This window comes from Molossus molossus, unplaced genomic scaffold (assembly GCF_014108415.1).
Source record: "Molossus molossus isolate mMolMol1 unplaced genomic scaffold, mMolMol1.p scaffold_m16_p_16, whole genome shotgun sequence".
In the NCBI taxonomy this organism is placed as follows: Eukaryota; Metazoa; Chordata; class Mammalia; order Chiroptera; family Molossidae; genus Molossus; species Molossus molossus.
The window spans coordinates 24,125,134-24,148,490 of record NW_023425351.1 but is presented as its reverse complement, the minus strand read 5'-3'; the positions used below and the strand labels follow the sequence as shown (position 1 = coordinate 24,148,490).

The window sequence follows — 23,357 nt, the reverse complement described above, 5'->3', positions numbered from 1 at the left end:
AGGGAAAGAGAGAGAGAGAAAAACATCAATATGAGAGGGACACATCGACTGGTTGCCTCTCGCATGACCCCAACCAGGGCTGGGGACTAACCGCAACCAAGGTATGTGCCCTTGGCTGGAATCGAACCCGAGACTCATTGGTCCATGGGCCGACACTATACTGCTGAGCCAAACTGGCCAGAACTCATAATTCATTTTTAAGTCCTCCTCACCTGTAACCATTTACCCACATAATATGCCTATAAGAAAGGTAGGTATGAAAACAAAATTTAATGACCCATGGATTCCCACTTCTCAATATTCTTTGCCTTTTATCTACTCTACTCAGATGCTTTAACTCTACTGTGGACAGATTTCTTAATAGTTAACATTAAAAGGCTTTCACTTGTAAATATTTTAGTACCTTTAATAAAATGAAAATCATTACTAAATTTATATCATCTACTCTCAGGTTCTCTGAATATGCAACACATGTTTTTCTTTCAGAACATTAAAATGAGTTAGTGAGTCATGATAGATATTCCCTAAAATCAGAATGCTGAAGGCAGCCATAAAGAAAAGCCCTTTGAATAGTCTGTAAATTGTAAATAATTGTATATCTATGCAGCCTCTCATCATAATTTTCCATAAAAATATTCTATTTAGATCTTCTTCACTGAGATTCTTTAAGCCATTGTGATTTGGGAAGTGGTGCAAAGAATAAACTCAACATTTTAATTTCTATGTCCTTATATACTTTTTTATTTAATTATAATCCCAAATATTTTTAAATACGTTTTTTAATTGATTTTAGAGAGAGAGAAAGGAAGGGGAAGAAAGAGCTAGAAATATCAGCAAAAGAAACATCAACATTGATCGGCCGCCTCCTGCACGCCCCCAGTGGGGACCAAGTCCACAACCTGGACAAGTGCCCTGACTGGGAATTAAACTATCGACCTCTGAGCCACACCAGCTGGGCAATCCTAAATATTTTCTATGCAATATTATTAAAATGTTTAAAAGCTAGAAACAAGTTGGAATAAATGAATCCTAAATACTATAGGAAACTGAATGCTCAAAGAGAGAATATTTAAATAGAGAAACATTAGCACAAATATTCTTGGTAATCATTTTTTCTATCTTTACCTTTTCAAAATCTTCCGTTGTGAACTGTTTAGAAGCTAAATAAAGCAGTCCTTCAGGATCAATGGCTTTCTTTAAAGTATGTTGCACAGTAGGAAGAAATGAGTGGCAAGGAGATGATTCATTACAGTTAATCAATAATCCAAATGCCTCTACAAGATTAGCTGGAATCAAGCTGCAATCCTACATCAAAACAAAAATGTAAAAGGCAAATATTAAATTCAGGCATTTTCACAAAGACTTTGGAAATAATTATAATTTAAATTATTCATATATTTATATTACACTATTTGTTTATATTAAGTTATATACCGATTATTATAATAATTATGATTTGTTATTACTAATTATTAAAGTGACTCCTGAAAAGCATGGGAACTTTATGGTGACTAATTTTTCTATAATTTTTTTTTTTTTTTTATCCTCACCCGAGGACATTTTTGCAATTTTTGTACAGATAGAGTGGGAGGGAGAGAGAGAGAGAGAAACATCGACGTGAAAGGGACACATCGAGTGGCTGCCACCCACACGACCGACCAGGGCCGGGGACAAACTGCAACCGAAGTACGTGCCCTTAGCAGGAACCGAACCCGGGTCTCTCCAGACCGCAGGCCAACGCTCTAACCGCTGAGCCAAACCGGCCAGGGCGTGACTAATTTTTTAAAATGTTCTTTATTGCCTCGTTATTGTGGCTCAGTGGATTAACCATTGTCCCATGGACTGAGAGGTCCCTTTTCGATTCCCGGTCAGGGCACATGCCTGGGTTGCTGGCTTGATCTCCAGTGGTGTTGTGCAAGAGGCAGCTGATCAATGTTTCTTTCTCACATCGTTGTTTCTCTCTCTCTCTCCCTTCCTCTCTCTCTAAAAAATCAATAAAAACATTTTTTTAAAAGTTCTTTATTAAATATTTTCTTATACATTATTCATGAAAGCCTCCCCTAAATTCAAATAACAATTTCTAGTCTGGCTGGTATGGCTCAGTGGATGAGCGTCAACCCATGCAGGACACATGCCCGGGATGTAGCCCAGATCCCCAGGGGAAGTATGCAGGAGGCAGCCAATCGATATTCTCTCTTATTGATGTTTCTCTCTCTCTCTCTCTCTCTCTCTCCCTCTCTCTCTAAAATCAATAAAGGGGGAAAATAAAATAAAAAAACAACAAATAACAATTTCTAGTGAGCAGATATCTGCTTGGCATGACTAAAAAGCATAAAATATTTCAAACTGTGTCATTATTTAGTTCCAGTACCCAATTAAGTATAGAAATGGGGTAATAACAAAACATTAAAAACAACAAAAACATTAAGATTAAAATCTATGGCTAAATACCCTGAACAACATTCTAACAATAAAATATACATATCTTACCATCTGACCAATTAGAGTGTTGGTTTTCTGTATATTTTTCCTTGAAGATGAATCCATATCAACAAAAGACCAAAAACTGCACTGAATGGGAAAAGTCGTTTGTTGATCAACATCATCCCCAAACTTCTTTCCCGGGATGTATACTGTAATGCTTCTGCTTTCCATAACTAAGTTAAAAGACATTACCCATTTGTTATTTAAGTTCATTTTGGTCTATATATCTACAAATCAATAATAAATATTATTATATAGAATCTTATTATCTAAACTTTAGATAGTAAAGACACAAGTAAAGTTTATTGTTTTGTAAGATATAGATGGCTACATTAGAAAATATGTCATAAAAAGAACAAGGCAAGAAAAACATTGAATGTTTATGTGTCCCATGATTTGATGAAAACCAGCAGTCCAAAGCATGTAGCTGAAATTGTGGTCAGTGTATGCATGGAATAGGCAGAGGGTTAGGAGACTGGTCATTCAGTGCAGGTTTACAAGGAAGGCTGAAATAAAGCCATGTTCTTCTATGTGGAAAAACCTGATAGAAAGCAGGCTATTTTTGTGCAAGTGAAAGAGGAAAAGATTGAGAGAGAATATAAACTACAATGACTAGGGGTAAATATATCTCAGATTCAGTATGTTCAAAACTAAATTACTCACTTCTTCTCCTTAAATGGCTCTGTGTGTATTACTCATGATTAGGGTATCACTATCCATCCACTTAAAATCTAAACCAAAATAATGTGAAAACATCCTATTCTCCTTTCTATCCTTCCTTTGCCTCTTATAACCACTGAGTCTGTGAACTGAATCCTACTCCTAGTATTCTATTTCCCAAACATTTCTTAAATTAGTCTTCTCTCCATCCATGATAATAGTCTTTTTATACATGTTTTTCTTTCTCTTAGGTCATAAGGTAAAACATATTTAATTCTATAGAAAATGCCAGAGCAGTTTGTAAAATAGTAGACTATTTTATGTTCTCATCAACAATATATGAGAATTCTAGTTTCTCCACATCCTTGGCATCACTGGTTGTTGTCAATTTTCTTAATTTTTGTCCTTCTAGTAGCCAGCACCAGTTACATAATTTGTAGGGCTTAGGTAAAATGAAAATCTGGGCCTCTTACTAAAAAAATGAGGGTAAAGCTGATAAGAATACTAATATATAAAACTTTTTTCCTTAAAAAATATGTTATTACTTATAAAATGTAATAGGGGTGATATGGAGAAATTAGAACACTCATACATATTGTTGGGAATATAAAAGGGTACAACCACTGTGGGAAAGTTTGGTGGTTCCTCATAAAGTTAAAACACAGAATTATCCTATGATCCAGCAATTCCACTTCTAGGTAAATACCCTGAAGAGTAAAAACAGGGACTCAAGTAGATACTTGCATAACAATGTCCAAAGCTGCATTATTCACAGTAGCCAAAGGGCAGAAACAGCCCAGGTGTCTATCAAAAGATAAATAAATTTTTTGCCCTGGCTGGTTTGGCTCAGCGTTAGAGCGTCAGCCCGCAGACCAGAGAGACCTGGGTTCTATTTCTGCTAAGGGCACATACCTCGGTTGCAGTTTGTCCCTGGCCCTGGTTGGGTTCGTATGGGTGGCAACAATTCGATGTGTCTCTTTCACATCGATATTTCTCTCTCTCTTCCTCCCTCTCTCCCTACCACTCTGTCTGAAGATAAATGCAAAAATATCCTCTGGTGAGGATAAATTAAAAAAAGATAAATTTTTAAAAAGTGGTATACTAATGTAATAGTGTTCATCCATAAAAGGGAGTGAGATTGTATTAATAGGCAAATCCATATATAGAGAAAACAGAATAGAGGTTACCAGGGGCTGGAGGTAGCAGGTAGGAAGTTATTGTTTAATTGGTACAGAAGTTCTGGAAATGGATAATGGTGATGGTTACACAATATTATGAATGTACTTAATGCCAATGAATTGTATACTTAAAAATGGTTAAAATGGTAAATCTTATGCTATATGTATTTTATCAGAATTTTTAAAATAAAGAAATGATTGGCTCAGTGGTTAGAGCGATGAACTGCGGTCCCGAGAGACCCAGGTTCGGTTCCCGCTAAGGGCATATACCTCGGTTGCAGTTTGTCCCCGGCCCTGGTTGGTGGTGCGGGTGGCAGCCACTCGATGTGTCCCTTCACATCGATGTTTCTCTCTCTCTCCCTTCCTCTCTCTCCTTCCCACTCTATCTGAACAAAAAAATGGAAAAATGTCCTCAGGTGAGGATAAAAAATAAATAAGTAAAAAAATAAAGAAATGAAGTACTGACACATGCTACAACATGGATAAACCTCAAAAACATTATGCTTGCCTTAGCCAGTTTGGCTCAGCGGTTAGAGTGTTGGCCTGCAGTCCAGAGAGACCCGGATTCAGTTCCCACTAAGGGCATGTATCTTGGTTGCAGTTTGTCCCCAGCCCTGGTTGGGTTGTGTGGGTGGCAACCACTCGATGTGTCCCTTTCACATTGATGTTTCTCTCTCTCTTTTTCCCTCCCACTCTATCTGAACAAAATATTGAAAAATGTCCTCAGGTGAGTATAAAAAAAAACACATTATGCTAAGTGAAAGAAGCCAATCACAAAAGACCACATTATTATTATTACTATTATTTTTGATGTTAGAGAGAGGAAGGAAGGGAGAGGAAGAGAGAGAGAAACATCAGTAAGAGAGAACATAGATTTGCCACCTCCTGCATGCCCCCAATGGGGATTTGGCCCACAATCAGGGCATGTGCTCTGACTGGGAATCAAACTGGTGATCTCTTGCTGTATGGGCTGACGCTCAACCACTGCACACCGGCTTGGCTAGCCTCCATATGTTTAAATGTCTTTGCTTGTTTTTTGTTGTAATTGATTTCTAGTTTCATGCCATTGTGATCTGAGAAGATGCTTGATATGATTTCAATCTTCTTGAACTTGTAGAGACTTAGTTTGTGTCCTAACATGTGGTCTATCTTTGAGAATGTCCCATGTGCTCTTGAGAAGAATGTGAATTCTGCTGTTTTGGAGTGTAATTCTCTGTAGATATTTATGAAATCCATTTGATCTAGTGCATCATTTAGAGTCTGTTTCCTGGTTAATTTTTTGTTTAGAGGATCTATCCAGTGATGTCAGTGGGCTGTTGAAATCCCCTCCTCCAGAAATTTTTAAATATATATTGGTGCTCCTATATTGGATGCATATATGCTTACCAAGGTTATATCTTCCTGTTGGACAGATCCTTTCGTTATTATGTAGTGCCCTTTTTTTGTCTCTAGCTATGGCCTTCATTTTGAAGTCTATTTTATAGGATATGAGTATTGCTACTACCCCAGCTTTTTTTCCCCTTTTCATTTGCTTGGAAGATTTTTTTCCCATCCCTTCACTTTCAATGTATGTGAGTCTTTTGTTGTGAGGTGGGTCTCTTATAAACAACATATATGTAAGTCATGCTTTCTTATCCATTCAGCTACTCAGTGTCTTTTGATCAGTGTTTAGTCCATTTACATTTAAGGTTATTATTGATATGTACTTATTTATTGCCATTTATGTTTATTGTGGTTATATTTTTCTTCCTATTTTTTCTACTAATTACGGCAGTCTTTTTTTTTTTTTGTAATTTAAAATGGTAAAGTTTTTATGTTAGTTGTATTTCAATTTCTTTTTCTTTTTTCAAATCTTTATTGTTGGATGTAAAACGTATTACAGATGTTCCACATTTTTCCCCCATTGACCCCCTCCTCCCCACTCCCGCCCCCCTCCCACCTTTTCCCACACTATTGTCTGTGTCCATTGGTTATGCATATAAGTTCTTTGGTTTATTTCTTCCCACCCCCCCAACCCCTTTCCCTTTGAGGTTTGTCAGTCTAGCAATGAATTTGTGCTTCTTAATCCCTTCACCTTTTTCACCCATTCCCCCAACACCCCTCCCAACTGGCAACCAACAAAATGTTCTCTGTATCTATGAGAATGTTTCTGTTCTTCCTGTTCATTTTGTTTGTAGATTCCATTGTTGATAGATATGTATTCATTGCCATTTTGTCTGTTCATACATTTTATCTTTTTTTTCAAAAAGACCCTTCATCATTTCATATAATAACGGTTTGGTGGTGATGAACTCCTTTAACTTTTTCTTGTCTGGGAAAGTTTTTATATGTTCATCGATTCTAAATGACAGCTTTCCAGGATAGAGTAATTTTGGTTGTAGGTTCTTGGTTTTCATCACTCTGAATATTTCTTGCCACTCCCTTCTGGCCTGCAAAGTTTCTTTTGAGAAATCAGCTGACAGCCTAATGGGAACTCCCTTGTAAATAACTGGCTGCCTTTCCCTTGCTGCTTTTAAGAGTCTCTCTTTGTCTTGAACCTTTTGCATTTTGATGATGATGTGTCTTGGTGTGGGCCTCTTGGGGTTCATCTTGTTTGGGACTCTCTGTGCTTCCTGGACTTGTATGTCTGTTTCCTTCACCAAGTTAGGAAAGTTTTCTGCCATTATTGTTTCAAACAGGTTTTCGATTTCTTGTTCTCTCTCTTCTCCTTCCGGCACCCCCAAGATGCGAATGTTGGCACGCTTGAAGTTGTCCCAGAGGCTCCTTACACTATCCTCATTTTTTTGGATTCTTTTTTCTTTTTGCTGTTCTGATTGGGGATTTTTTGCTTCCTTATATTCCAAATCGATGGCTTGCTCCTTGGATTTACATACTCTATTATTGAAGCTGTGTAAATTATTCTTTATTTCAGTTAATGCCTCCTTCAATTCTAACTGTGTATCCATGATTTCTAACTGGTCCTTTTTTATGCTCTTGAGGCCCTCCCTAAGTTCACTGAGGTTCTCACTAAGTTCATTGAGCATCCTTATAAGCAGTATTTTGAACTCAGTATCTGTTAGGTTGTTTATCTCCCTTTTGCTTAGTTCTTTTATTGGGGTTTTGTTCTGGTCTTTCATTTGGGACCTGTTTCTTTGTCTCCTCATTTTGGCTGCCTCCCTGTGTTTGTTTCTGTGTATTACTTAACACGAGGTATGGGGCTATCTGAGACCCGATGCTGCTTGTTTGAAAGAATTTAGGAAAAACCTGAAGTAGGATCCAGGACCGGCCAATCCTATGGTTAAGCAAGTGGCAACAGCTTGGGTGGGCTTGAAAGTTGTGTGGGGCGGGGCTGGGCCTCAGGGAGTCAGCAGGGCGGGGCTACCAGTGTGAGCCAGGTTGCTGGAGTCCCAGATATGGCTTCTTTCTGCAGCCCCCGGGAAGGGTTCACCAAAGGAACAAAGGCTTCTTACAGCACGTTTGTCCCCGAGGAAGCCCCCTCTCCAGCCCTCGCTTCAGTGCCAAACAGCTCAGTTCTTCCCTGTATGTCTCTGTTGCCCCTTGAGCTGCCTTCCCTCCAGGCTTAGAGGGAGAGAGTCCGATAAGTCCGTGCGCGGGCCCTTTAGGGAGCTGCCTGGGGCTCCAGCCGCCTCAGCTTCCCTGAGCCTCAGTTCCCACTGGTTTTTCCAGACAGAAGTTATGGGGACTTCTCTTCCTGGCACTGGAACCCTGAGCGGGGCACCTGGTGTGGGACGGGGACCCCTAAGTCCTCAGGAAGAACCTTCCCAGCCGCGGGAGCCTCCTGATTTTTATCCGCCACACGTGGGTGTGGGACCAGCCCGTCTCGCCGCCGCCGCCCCTTGCACCGCCGCCCCTCCTACCAGTCTGGATGTAGCTGCTTTTTTTAAATTCCGTAGTTGTAGGACTTCCATTCAGCTTGATTTCAGGCGGTTTTGAATGATGGTTGTTCTGTAGTTGTAACTTTGATGTGGTTGTGGGAGGACACAATACCACGTTTACCTACGCCGCCATCTTGACCGGAAGTCTACAGCAGTCTTTTTAACATTTCTTGCAGTGCTGGTTTGGTGCTAATATATTCCTTTAGCCTTTTTTTGTCTGGGAAGCTTTTTACTTGACGTTCTTTTTTGAATGATAGCCTTGCTGGGTAGAGTAGTCTTGGATTCAGATCCTTGTTTTTCATGACCTTGATTACTTCATGTCATTCCCTTCTGGCCTGTAGTTGAGAAGTTAGCTGATAGCCTTATGGGGGTTCCTTTGTAGGTAACCTGTTGCTTATCTCTTGCTACCTTTCGTATTCTCTCTGTTTTTAATTTTAGGCATTTTAATTATTATGTGTCTTGGTGTGGGCCTGTTTGGGTTCTTCTTACTTGGGGATCTCTGTGCTTCTTGAACTTGGATGCCTTTTTCTTCACCAAGTTAGAGAAGTTTTCTGTCACTATTTCTTCAAATATATTCTCTAACCCTTGCTCATTTTCTTCTTCTTCTGGAACTCCTATGATGTGGATGTTGTTATGTTTCATATTGTTTCACAGTTCTCTTAAGCTGTCTTCCTGTTTTTTTATTGTTTTTTCCTTTTGGTTTTCTGATTGGGTGATTTTTTCTACCCTGTCTTCTAATTTACTGATCCAATCCTCAGCTTCCTCTACTCTGCTGGTTATTCTTTCCAATGTGTTCTTTATTTCTGCTATGGAATTCTTCATTTCCAGTTGGTTGGGTTTCAATGTTTCTATGACTTTACTCATGCTGTTTGTTGAGCTTCCTCATTATCATCACTTTGAACTCTACCTCTGATAACTTGCTTAACTGCATTTCATTGACCTCTTCAGTAGATTTCTCTTGTTTTTTCATTTGGTATTTGTTTCTTTGTTTCACCATTTTGGCTGTTTCATTGGGTTTTGGAGCCTGCCAAATTTTCCCTGTGGGTATTTGTGTTCCGCTGATTATGGCTACCTCTACTGGGTTTGGATGAGTGTGGGAGGACCCATGTTAAACACCACTGTCAAGTCTTACTTTCCTGGGTAGATTTGCAAGCCCAGGAAAGGATCAGTTATCCTCTAGCTTTTTGCCTAGAGGCTATTATTCTCAGTTACTTGGTGAGCCTTGGGTTGTAGCCCTCAACTGAATGAAAAACTCCCTCAGGTGTTCAGGGTAAGAGGATTTCTATAGGGTGGGGCAGATATTTGCTGGCTGTTAATGAACCTGAATTTGCATTTTTCTGGCCTGGCTGGGTGGTGTTAAATTCTCAATGGAGGAGCTGTTGCTTCTACCTGGGATTCTGGGAAGGGGCTCTTTGAATAAGATGATTACTGTCCTGTGAGGGAGTGATTCAGCAAAAAATTCCCAGTGCCCTCCCAGCTCTCCCAGCTCCTGAGTCCACACAGTTCCAGTCCAGTCTGCCTTCCCTTTGCTGGAGCCCAAGGTGAGTGACTATAGCTAATTTAGTGCTTTGTTCTGGCCCTCTGTGCTGTGGAGCCAGCTTGGGATGTTAACCGCGAGGGAGCTGCTTGCAGCTAAAACAACTGCTGTCTGTGGGCTCCCAGCCCACCCTCTCATGCTGCTGCAGTTCCTTAGCAGGCTCGACCTAGTGTCCTTTTTCGGTCCCTGGTTATGCAGATCCTTTCCAGCTACTTTTATGTTGCTTTTTTCCTGATGATTTGTCTTTATTTTAGTTGTAATTCCAGTTTGGTCCTGAGAGATGGTCTGTGTAGCTGCCATTCACTCAGCCACCATTTTGGAATCTCTCTCAACAACAAATATTTTTTTAAAAATTGAAGATGGTATCCTGGCTGGTGTGGCTCAGTTGGTTGGAGCATTGTCCCATAACCCAAAGTTGGCTGGTTCAATTCCTGGTCTGTGCGCATACCCAGGTTGTGGGTTCAATCCTCAACTGGGTGCGTGTGTGTGTGGGAGGCAACTGAATCAATGTTTCTCTTCCACATTTTTTTTCTCTATCTCCCTTCCTCTCTCTAAATATCAATAAAAAAACTTTTTAAATTGAAGATGGTGATAGTAGAGTGTTAACCAAGTGTCAGCCTCTTCTAGGAGGAGGAGGGCCTTTGTGCAACTATACTTGTTTCATGTCCATGAAGCAGGCCCTTCTACTATGTGAGTGTTGGTATCTCCAATATCCAACTAATGATACTGAATAGTCTTTCATGTGCGTATTAGTCATTTTGTATATCTTTCTTTGTGAAGTCATTATTCAAGTCTTTTGTCCATTTTATGCTGGGTTCCTTGTTTTTTAAATTACTGACTTGTAGGAATTGTTTCTATGTTCTAGGTATATATCCTATGTCAGATATATATATATTGCAATTCTTTTCTTTTTCTTTTTTCTTAATCCTCACTGGAGGATATTTTGTCATTGATTTTTAGATAGAGTGGAAGGGAGTGAGAGAGAGAGAAAGAGAAACATCAATGTGAGAGAGACACATCGATTGGTTGCCTCCTGCACAACCCGGACAAGGTGGGGATCAAACCTGCAACCGAGGTATGTGCCCTTTACCTTGGGAATTGAACTTGAGACTCTTTGGTCCTCATGCTGAGGCTCTAACTGCTGAGCCGAACTGGCCAGGACATTATTTTCTTTTTATCTGCTTGCCTAGTCACTTTTTAAATGGGGCTGAGTGATGTGTATAACTTTTTAGTTCTCTGAACTCTAATTTATCTAATAAATTCAAATTTGAATTTATCTAGTTTATTGCTTTCTGGGTTCTAAGAAATCTTTGACTACCTTAAGATTATGAAGATATTCTCCTATGTTTTCTTTCTTCTAGAGTTTTAGGTTTATGTTCCATCTTTAGTAAATTATTGTTTATAGTTGAGGTGAGCCAATACTAATTTTTTTCCATATATACATAGCCAGATGGTTCACCACCATTGGTTGAAAAAAAACTTTCCTTTCCCCATTTACTTGCTTTAGTGTCATGGTAATAAATCAATTCACCATATTACTATGGGTCTATTTCTGTATTCTCTTGTAGGAAGAGGCAATATGCTATGTGCCCTGAGCATTGCTGTACATTCTTGCTGTTATTTGAAGAATGCAAGGCCTTGACTGCTCTTTGCCCAGTCCATATCTGTCCACATCCCTTGTTAGTTATAAACCTGCTCCAACCAGAAATACCCTAGTACTAAAGCCAGACAAAGACATGACAAAAAAAGAAAACTATAGACCAATATCTCTTGTGAAAATAGATGTAATAATTCTCAACAAAATATTAGCAAATCATGTCCAAAAGTGTATAAAAAGAATTATACACCATAGCCAGGTGGGCTTTATTCTAGGTATGCAAAGCTGGTTCAACATTTGAAAATCAACTAATGTAATCCATAATATCGATGGGCTATAGAAGAAAAATCAAATTATTACATCAATAGATGCAGAAAAAGAATGTGATAAAATCCAACACCCATTTATTAAAAAAAATTCTCAGCAGATTAGGAATAGAGGAAACTCCAATTTGAAAGAGAACACCTACAAAAAACCTATAGGTGGCCCTGGCCAGGTTTGCTCAGTGGTTAGAGCACTGGCCTGCAGACCAAAGAGTCGTGGGTTCAATTTCAGTCAAGGGCATGTATTTCAGTTGCAGTTTGGTCCCCGGCCCTGGTTGGGGTTGTGCAGGAGGCAACTGATCAATATGTCTCTCTCACATTGATGTTTCTCTCTCTGTCTCTCTCTCTCTGTCTCTGTCTCTCCCTCCCACTCTATCTGAAGGTAAATGGAAAAGCATCTTTGGGTGAGGATTTAAAAATAAACAAAACCCTATAGCTGGCATGATACTTAAGTTTCCCATCATACTTTAATGAGAAATGCAAAGCTTTCCTGCTAAGATGAAGAACAAAACAAGGATATCCCTTCTCAGTACTGCTTTTCAATATCTATTGGAAGTCCTAGCTAGTGCAATCAGACAAGAAAAGGAAATAAATCTGGCCCAATACAAAGTTGTGTGTTAGCACAGCTGAGAGTAAAGGCTAAAACAGTACATTTGCACTTAAAATCCTGTTTTTATTTATAAAGATAAAATGAGAAATGTCATTTAGTATAATTTCTCAATTTCTAAAATAAGTACAATACAATCTAACTATTAAGTAAATCCTTGACAATGATGAGACTATAAGTTAAAACAGGTGAAAATTAATTTGAAAAAAATATTGTTTACCTGATTGAAGCTGTTCAAGTTTATCTTTTTTGTATGAAGCCAAGTCTCCTATAAAGCAGATACCACCTTTAGCTAGCAGAGCACTGCCAGCTTGAATGCTAACTGCTCCAGTTCCATAATTATTCCTGGATAGAGTAGGAAAAATTTCAGTAGAGACTGGATGGCGTATACCACGGGGCACAAGGTTTACACTATAATTCAAAAGCCTAGGGAAAAATAAATTTTTCATTACTATTATGTTAACATTTGTTTTTCAGAAATCATAATGTATAACAGCTACACAACCAATTTAATTTGATTCAATGTTTACTGAACTAGGGATAAAAACATATATAAGACTTAATCCTTAACTTGAAAGCCCACAGCCAAGAAAGAGAGACATAAAAATAAAATATAATGTGATAAATACTGAAATAATGTTGTGAGAACATCCATTAGAGTATAATTTTTCCTGGAAGTAAGTCAGAAAAAGCTACAGAGAGATGACATTTGAATTGGGCCTTTCTCTTTTTATGGATTGTTTGCTTTTGTTTATTCAGAATTTTTGCATTTAGGCTTGCCAGTAGCCCATCATGGCTATTCCTGCTGCCTATGCTATGTATCATGGTAACTTTTTTTTTTTTTTTAATGGAGGAAGGGAGAGAGAGAAACATCAACGTGAGAGAGACACATCAAGTGGTTGCCTCTCGCACAACCCCAACCAGGGCCAGGGACAAAGTGCAACCGATGTATGTGCCCTTGACCGGAATTGAACCCAAGACTCATTGGTCTGCGGGCCGATGCTCTAACCTCTGAGCCAAACCAGCCAGGGATCATGGTAACTATTGATACATTCTTTTGCTTTCTAATCTCTTTGCCAATTGCCTTAGCCTCTTCATTTCTCAAATTCGAAGAAAGGAATATGATTATCTTAGCTTAATTTTCAAATCCTTGCCACAGCAATCATAGCTTGCTGGTGCAATCAACTAAGATGAGTACACATAGACATGCAGTACAAAAATGGAATAAGCAGCATCCCTTAAATGTGGATAAGCAGATGCTATAAAATGACTACTGTATGTGCCACTTAAAGGACTTTGGATATTTTAAGTTATATAAAATGGGGGGGAGTGGAGGGGCAGGTGTGCCTGGCTGGTGTGTCTCAGTGGTTGAGCATCGTCCCAAGGACTAAGAGGTCCCGGTTTGATTCCTGGTCAGGGCATATGCCTGGGTTGTGGGCTTGATCCCCAGTAGGGGGCATGCAGGAGGCAGCTGATCAAGGTATCTCTCTCACATAGATGTTTCTACCGCGCTCTCCCTTCCTCTCTCTCTAAAAAAAATCAATGAAACGTATTTAAAAAAATAAAATAAAATCAGCTAAGGAATCTTAAAAACACTGATATAAGGTTACAATACAAGGTCAAAATAGTTTCAAACAAACCTGGAAAGCCAAAACCCTCCCCTAAGATTCTCCACCACAGAAGAAAAGATAAAAACCCTTAAGACAAAGACCCTCTAGAGCACACCCATGCCCCTTCACAGGCATGAACTTTTGACTTCCTCCTAAACTCTAAGGGTCCTCACAAGACTTGCAACCAGGGAAATAATGGGCAGGAGCAGCTCATCCTGGGCTGGATCCTGTCTCCAAGGCCCTTTTTTTCTCTGACTTTCCAGTGGAGCTAAACGCCACCTCTCTTTGGCTCACTTCTGTCACTGTGACCTTTACTTCCAAATGACCTAACAACAGCCCTGCCTTGGCTCATTTCTTTCCTAAAATGTTTCTAGGGAGCCAAAGCAGAGCACTGCCTAGGCTCTCTCCTATTGCTTCTTTTATCCTAAGTTCTTCCTTTGCTTCACTGTTCCCAGCTTTCATAAATGTACTCTCAAAATCACCTGGACTCATATTGTAGAATCTTTCCTACATGAAATCAAGAACACACATACAACAGGCTGGCCTGAGGCAGACCTGCTCTGGCCAGTTCCCATTGGGTAACAAAATGATTTATACCCAGTTCACTATTATAACTAGTTTATATCCAGTTCAATTGCTTTTCAAGAATGGTATACAAAGCAATTCAATGGGGAAAGGACAGACTTTTCAAAGAATGGTATACAAAAATCAGAGAAATGCATAGCAAAAACATTAACCTTGACTCCTACTTCAAATGATACACAATAATTAACTTGTGATATATAACAGACCTAATGTAAAGTGAAAACTAGCCCTGGCCAGTATGACTCAGTTGGTTGGGTGTCATCCCATGCACCAAAAGGTTGCTGGTTCAATTCCCAGTCAGGGCACATGCCCAGGTTGCAGGCTTGATCCCTAGTAGGGGGTGTGCAGGAGGCAGCCAATCAATGTTCCGCTTTCACATCTATCTTTCTCTCTCCCTCTCCCTTCCTCTCTCTCTAAAAAATCAATAGAAAAATATATTTTTAAAAGTGAAAACTATAATGCTTCTAGAAGAAAACATAAAATAATTTATAATGTTGGAGTTGGCAAAGACTTCTTAAACAGAACCCGTAAAACACTAAACACATAAGAATATAATAAATTGGATTTCATAAAAACTAAAAATTTTGCTCATCAAAGATATTTAAGTTTTAGATTGGGAGAAAAATTTCATGATACACATATATGACAAAGGACGCACATCCAGAACAACCCTGTTTAAAAGTGAGCAAAGGACTTGAACAGACACTTCATTGAAAAATATATATTAGTAGCCAATAAGCACAGGAAAAAGAGCTCAGATCAGTAGTCATCAGGGAAATGCAAATTAAAAGCATAATGAGATAGTATTTCATACATACTAGAATGGCTAAATTGAGACAGATTGACAACACCAAATGCTGGTGAGGATACAAACAACTGGAAACTTACATTGTTGGTAGGAATATAAAATGGTACAACCACTTTAGAAAAATGGCAGTTTCTTGTAAAGTTAAATATACTTCTACCTTATGACACAGCATTTCCACTCTTTAGTATTTATCCAAGATAATGAAAACACATGTCCATGGAAAGACTTGTGCAAGAATGTTTACAGCAGCTGTATTTATAATAATTAAAACATAAAAAACTTAAATCATCATCATTAGAAGAATGGATAAACAAATTCTGGTATATTCATATAATGGAATACTACTAATCAATAAAAACAATAAACTACTGATATACACAACTGGATCAATCTCAAAAACATGGTGAGCAAAAGAGAATAGACCCAAGAGTATGCACTGTATGATTCTACTTATATGACATTAAAGAACAGGAAATTAATCTATGGTGACAGAAATTACCTGTGGCGATAGGAAATGTTGAGAAGAGGGAATTAAACAACTTTCTGAGGTGATGGAAATATTCTATATCTAATTGTGGTGATGGCTATAGGAGTGTATGCATTTGTCAAAATTCATCAAATTGTATACTTAAGATTATTTCACTATATATACATTTTACCTAAAGACAAAACAAAAACAAATTTCTCACACAGCCTCAAATACTGTAGGAAAATTCAAAGGTAAATGACAAACCGGAAGAGAGACCTTCATTTATAAGAGGTATCACAAATCAATAAGAAATAACTTAATAGAAATGTGAAAAATGGTCAAGGAGTTTCATAGAAAAATAACAGAAGTGTTTAACAAGCTGTAAATAATACCTAAATTTATTTCCAATTAAACAAATGCAAAGTAAAATACAGTTTCCAGCCCTGGCCAGTTTGGCTCAGCAGTTAGAGCGTCAGCCTGCGAACCAAAGGGTCACAGGCTCAATACCCCGGTCAAGGCACAAACCTGAGTTGCAGGTTCAATCCCCAGCCCTCAGTTGGGGTCATGAAGGAGGCAGCCAATTGTGTTTCTCTCACTTCAGTGTTTCTCTCTCTCTCTCCCCCTCCCTCCATTCTACTCTCTAAAAATCAATGGAAAAATATCCTCAGGTGAAGATTAAAGAAAAATAATAAAATACAATTTCTACCAATCAGATGTAAAATTTTTTAAATTTAATAATACCCAGTGTTAGTGAGGTTATAAGGAAACACTCTCATGTTCACATGGGAAGATTAAGTTTGTGCAATCTATAGAAGTTAGCATCATATTTACATTGCAATTGAATTTCAGTAATATCATTTGAAGTTTTAATTTGAATTGTCTTTTAATTTTAAATTCATTCTATATATTTGTTTTTTTTCCTTTACAGTTGCATAGAAGACATTAATATAAGAAGCATATTCCTAGCTTTTTGAACATTTAAGTAACTTTTTAAAAGGGGGTACTTGCACCCTGGCCGGTTTGGCTCAGTGGTTGGAGCATTGGCCTGCGGACCAGAGAGTCCCGGGTTCGGTTCCTGCTAGGGGCACATACCAAAAAAAAAAAAAAGAAAAAAAAAAGAAGCCCTGGCTGGTTTTGCTCAGCAGTTAGAGCGTTGGCCTGTGGTCCAGAGAGAACCTGGTTTGGTTCCCACTAGGGGCATGTACCTCAGTTGCAGTTTGTCCCCGGCCCTCGTTGGGTTATGTGGGTGGCAACCACTCGATGTGTCCCTTTCACGTCAATGTCTCTCTCTCTCTCTCTCTTCCTCACTCTCCCTCCCACTCTATCTGAACAAAAAATGGAAAAATATCCTTGGGTAAGGATAAAAAAAGGGGTCCTTGCTAGTGAGGAATCCTGAAATGCTGAGTAAAGACTTACTCCAATGTTAAAGTGATGCTCCCAAAATAGTAATTTGGGCACTTTTGACAGCCTTATTTGGGTACAGTGAGTCAATATTATTGAATGGAATCTTAAAGAAAAATAAGAAAATGGCTTGTTGGCTCTTACAGGGAAATTTTTTTTTTTTTTTTAATGAAAATAAAGTACAAAAGCAGAACACTAAGGTAGGATTTGTAAAGATCTGAGTGGGGAAATAGGTTGACATTTTAAATGGTTAGATTCTCAAAATATTGAAAGCCAACATCCTATTTCTCTATTCATGTTTTAAAAGTTTCACACTTCATTGATAAAAGTTTATTTAAATAATATTTTGTCCAGTTAAATCCTAAATATTTTTCTTGGAATAATGCTCATGGAAAAGATTTATGCAAATCTGTGACCAATTTATTATGGGAAAAAATTCATGTCACATATTTTACCTGTCTACAAGTAGAGTATCACTTGTTATAATTAAAATATCCAGGCAATCCTCCAGTTCTTTGTTACAGTCTCTTGTTTGTACTAGGCTCATCAGCAAACAGAGCTTGAGAAAATTGTAAGTCCCAGGAGGAATAATGTGTGATGCAAAGATATTGGCAAGTATTGCTGTAAACTTCCAGCATGAGCTGGAAGTCAAAGAGAGGAGACACCTGAAATTGTCGCTAATCCCTGAAGGAACTGCAAGTAAATAATAACACATATGTTAAAAGGGGTTTTAAAACAAGAAAATGACATTATAGATGTCTACTTCTATTTATCTAAAATATTATCAGAATACAGTTATTTTAATGATGCCATATTCAAATTCTCATACTAATACTAAATTATGATTGGAGGTGACTCTAGTCTATCATTTCTATTCCAGGAAATGCAATAAAAAGAAGCAGTCACCCTGAGTGTCCACATAGATTGGCTGTGGGTAGCAAGCAAATTCTTTATTCTTTTCCTTTTAAGACCTATGTGAGCAAAGCCAGATCATAGGGCTCCTGTATTATGGTGTTTGCTGCTGTATTTCTATGTTTGAATAATATTTCTTCTAGTGAGGGCTAAAAAGCAGAACAGGAAATATTTGACTGTTGCTGTTAAGAGAGAAGATTTATACTCTACTACTTTGAAAGCATTGTACTGTACTATTCATGAACATTCTAGACCGCCACTTCCTCACTCTGTCCAACTCCTGAAAGGGATGAATGATTTAATTGAATTGGTCAGTTTTGAAGGAATATCTGTGCATGTATAACCCAGACACTTTCTCCTTCCTTTTGGGCTACCATCATAGAGCAATGATTTCTTCTACTCATCCATGCTTATGGACCAAGGAAGGCCTATCTTAGTGTAGCTCTTGCCATATTTTTATTTTGCTTCAACATTTTTACTTTGTTAAGAAACTTTCTCTTTAAGATAAGCAGAGTTATCTAGAATCAACTTGCATTTAAAGTCAACTTAGGCCTCTATTACTGCAGATGGTTATGTAGGGATTCTTAAAAAAAAAATCTAACTCCATTCAATATTTAACTAGCCTTTCCTACATTTAGATATTTGTGTGCCAAGTTAAAAGAGTAGGTCTGCTTTCTACTTTTTTGTCAGTAATAAAGGTGATATTTTGGCCCCCATCTGCCTTTATCTTTTGTCTTATATTTTAATTGGTTCAGAACACAGATGAGGAAAAGGATGCTTTTATTGGGCTCTCTTTCTCAGATGACAAACTAAGATCTAGCTAGGGCTAGAAAATAAAGGTTAGGGTAGAAAAACCTTTTGACTAATCTCTATCTCTTGGTACCGTCAAACATTTTTCTCATTGCTATTTATGAACAAAAAAACAAAATAAGGTTTAGCCAAAAAAAGACTTCCTGTGGGCAAGGTTCTACATTATCCCATTTTATTTCCTTCACAGCATTTATTATCTGAAATTGTCTTATTGATTAGTTTACAGATTTACTGACTACCATCTGATTTCAGAGTTAGGAAACTTAACTGTTCTGATCACAGCTGTATCCTTAGTTTTTAGAAAAGTGCCCAGGACATGAGCAGTCATTACTTATTTCCTAAACAAATAGATTTAAATCTAAATATTTGTTAATATATGATACTAACAATTTCCTTACCTTTTGGATTGCAGAACGTGATGCTATTTGCCTCTATACAGACCGAAGTTTGTAAAGTTTTTACACAGGTTGGAATTCCAATAATTTTATACTCATCTCCTATATTCATTTTATTTACTAACTCATCTAAAATTATTAAACACAAACAAAAACATGTGTTCACTAAATGAAACTTGTACATAATCATATGGTTCAAAGATCTAGAACTAGTAATAATTCAGTAGCTGAGTTAGTTGTATATTCTTTTGTTTAGTATAATATCCATTTTGAGTGGTATTAACAAGGTAAATTGAGGCAATTTTATTGCTGATAAATTTTGATACTAAAAGACAATGATGAATTAAATTAACTTCAAGAAGCATGTGATATAGCACCTAGGTAGTCTCCTATAATATAGTCAAAAGGAAAAACAAGATAATTCTATTTAGAATGAAATATTTTTGCATTAAATGACAAGAAATGTTATTAAAAATGACCTTATGAGTAATACTTTTATTTGGGAAGAAAATTATTTTATTTAAAAAAATTTTTTTTAATCCTCACCCAAGGATATTTCTCTTTTCATCTTCAGATAGAGTGGGAAGGAGAGAGAGGGAGAGAAAGGGAGAGAGAAAGAAACATTGATATGAGAGGGACACATCGACTGGTTGCCTCCCGCACGACCTCGACCAGGGCCTGGGACAAACCACTAATGAAGTACATGCCCTTAGCCAGAATCGAATCCACGACTCATTGGTCCGTGGGCCAACACTCTACCGCTGAGTCAAATGGGCTAGGGCAAGAAAATAATTTTAGCTTTTTTTTTTTTTTTGGTGGTACATGCCCCTAGCGGAAACCGAACCCAGAACTCTGGTCCGCAGGCCAATACTCAACCACTGAGCCAAACTGGCCAGGGCAAGAAAATAATTTTAAAAGGCATTATTACTGTGTATAATATAGGCAAGGTACTTTTATATACATTACCCAACTGTAAAATGAAGATAAGATATTGTTATCCTCATTTTATATATGAAAAAATTGAGAGGTTAAGTGTCTTGCACAAGGCTAAATATAGTAAGTACCAAAATTGAAATTCACATCTAGGTTTATCTATCTCCAAAGACTACCCTCTTGCATTATACTAAATTCCTCTCTTACACTTACATGCTGGGCAAAGCTTTTGTACAAATTCAATTTTTATTAAAAAAAATATACAACAAAAATTTTGATCCTCCATTACACAGTTAGAAAAGTTGGGTAGTTGTAAAACTATGAAAGAAAGGTTTTTGCACCCTGGCCAGTTTGGCTCAGCAGTTAGTGTTGGCCCAGGGACCAAAGAGTTGTGGGTTCGATTCTGGTCAAAGGTGTGTACCTCAGTTGCGGTTCAGTCCCTGTGGGAGGTGACCAGTCATTGTGTCTCTCTCACATTGATATTTCTCTCTCTGTCTCTCTCTCTCCCTCCCCTCTATCTGGAGATAAATAGAAAATATCCTCAGGTAAGGATTTAAATAAAAAGAAAGGTTTTCACCCTGGCCGGTTTGGCTCAGAGGTTAGAGTGTCGGCCCATGGGTTCGAGTCCTGGTCAAGCGTCTGACCCGCCAAGGCCATTTGGAAGGAAATCAATCAATGTGTCTCTCTCACATCAATGCTCTCTCTCTCTTTCTACTCTATCCAAAAAGAAAAAAAAATTAATGAAAAAATATCCTCGAGTAAGGATTAACAAAAAAAGAGAAAAGTTTACAAGGAGAAACCATGAATAAAGGGGGACAACTGTATAGAAGTACCATTTATAATATAAAAACATAAGTAAGTAAATTACATATTTCATATATTTTATAGCAATTTACTTTTAGTTCAAACAGAACTTACCTCTTAGAAAAATTGTAAGAGACTGAAACCTAAATGGCTGGTTGTTAGAATATCCTTGAAAAGCATGAAGCGCCTTTGCAGTAATTATTTCAACTATCTGTTTATCTTAAGGCAAAGAGCAAAAAGGAATGTTTTTAGAATATATTCAGTTTAATTTCCACATTAAAATATCAGATGCTACTTTTATTTTATTTTTTTATCCTCACCCGAGGACATTTTTTTTTCATTTATCTTCAGATAGAGCAGGAGGGAGAGAGGGAGGAAGAGAGAGAGAGAAACATTGATGTGAGAGAGAGCCACATCAAGTGGCTGCCACCCACACGACCCATCTGGGGCCAGGGACAAACTGCAACCGAGGTACGTGCCCTTAGCAGAAACAAAACCCGGGTTTCTCTGGTCCACAGGCTGACGTTCTAACCGTTGAGCAAAATGGGCCATGGCCAGACACTGCTTTTAAAATTGATATTACAAAGGACTTCCGGTCAAGATGGCGGCGTAGGTAAATGAGGTATTGCGTCCTCCCACAACCACATCAAAGTTACAACTAAACTACAGAACAACCATCATTCAGAACCACCTGACATCAAGCTGAATGGAAGTCCTATAACTACGAAATTAAAGCAGCAGCCACATCGAGACTGGTAAGAGGGGCAGAGGCACGACGGGCTGGTCCCACACTCACGTGTGGCGGATAAAAATCAGGAGGACACCTCAGCGAGGAAGGTCCTCCCTGAGGACTGAGGGGTTCCTGTCCCACACCAGACGCCCCGCTCAGGGTTCCAGTGCCAGGAAGAGAAGTCCCCATAACTTCTGGCTGGAAAAACCAGCAGGAACTGAGGCTCAGGGAAGGTGACGCCGCTGGAGCACCAGGCAGCTCCTTAAAGGGCCTGCGCACAGACTTATCAGACTCTCTCCCTCTAAGCTTGGAGGGGAGGCAGCTTGAGGGGCACCAGAGACATACAGGGAAGAACTGAGCTGTTTGGCACTGGAGCGAGGGCTGGAGAGGGGGCATTCTCCTGCACAAACATGCTGTCAGAGGCCTTTGTTCCTTTGGTGAGCCCTTCCCTGGGGCGGCAGACAGCCGCCATATCTGGGACTCCAGCAACCTGGCTCACACTGGTAGCCCCGCCCTGGTGATTCCCTGAGGCTCCACCCCACCCCACCCCACCCAACTTTCAGGCCCACCCAACTTTCAGGCCCACCCAAGCTGTTGCCAGTTGCTTAACCATAGGATTGGCCTGTCTTGGATCCTGCTTCAGGTTTTTCCTAAATTCTTTCAAACAAGCAGCATTGGGTCTCAGATAGCCCCATACCTCGTGTTAAGTAATACACAGAAACAAACACAGGGAGGCAGCCAAAATGAGGAGACAAAGAAACAGGTCCCAAATGAAAGACCAGAACAAAACCCCAAGAAAAGAACTAAGCGAAATGGAGATAAGCAACCTAACAGATGCTGAGTTTAAAATACTGCTTGTAAGGATGCTCAATGAACTTAGTGAGAACCTCAGCGAACTTAGAACCTCAGCAAACTTAGTGAGGGCCTCAAGAGCATAAAAAAGGACCAGACAGAAATGAAGGAGGCGTTGACTGAAATATAGAATAATTTACACAGATTCAATAGTAGAGTACGTAAATGCATTGATTTGGAATATAAGGAAGCAAAAAACCCCCAATCAGAACAGCAAAAAGAAAAAAGAATCCAAAAAAATGAGGATAGTGTAAGGAGCCTCTGGGACAACTTCAAGCGTGCCAACATTTGCATCTTGCAACATTTGCAACATTTGCAGAAAGACAAGAGAGAGAATAAGAAATCGAAAACCTATTTGAAACAATAATGGCAGAAAACTTTCCTAACTTGGTGAAGGAAACAGACATACAAGTCCAGGAAGCACAGAGAGTCCCAAACAAGATGAACCCCAAGAGGCCCACACCAAGACACATCATCATCAAAATGCAAAAGGTTCAAGACAAAGAGAGAATCTTAAAAGCAGCAAGAGAAAGGCAGCTAGTTACCTACAAGGGAGTTCCCATTAGGCTGTCAGCTGATTTCTCAAAAGAAACTTTGCAGGCCAGAAGGGAGTGGCAAGAAATATTCAAAGTGATGAAAACCCAGAACCTACAACCAAGATTACTCTATCCTGCAAAGCTGTCATTTACAATCGATGGCCATATAAAGAGTTTCCCAGACAAGAAAAAGTTAAAGGAGTTCATCACCACCAAACCGTTATTATATGAAATGATGAAGGGTCTTTTTG

General features: G+C 38.6%; 1 protein-coding gene across 7 annotated transcripts in view; it reads right to left on the bottom strand.

The window, feature by feature from the left end:
* The window catches only part of MCMDC2 (minichromosome maintenance domain containing 2), a 61,255-nt gene that overhangs the window by 32,456 nt on the left and 5,442 nt on the right, over positions 1–23,357 (bottom strand). For 6 of the 7 annotated variants that reach the window (XM_036264261.1, XM_036264262.1, XM_036264265.1 and 3 more), the window contains 6 exons: positions 21,103–21,207; positions 19,255–19,380; positions 17,590–17,827; positions 12,482–12,687; positions 2,491–2,657; positions 1,126–1,305 (listed from right to left, as the gene is read on the bottom strand). In XM_036264261.1, coding sequence (XP_036120154.1) covers positions 1,126–1,305; positions 2,491–2,657; positions 12,482–12,687; positions 17,590–17,827; positions 19,255–19,380; positions 21,103–21,207 — 1,022 coding nt within the window. The remainder of the gene's footprint in view (positions 1–1,125; positions 1,306–2,490; positions 2,658–12,481; positions 12,688–17,589; positions 17,828–19,254; positions 19,381–21,102; positions 21,208–23,357) is intronic. The other variant, XM_036264263.1, reaches the window with a different exon arrangement.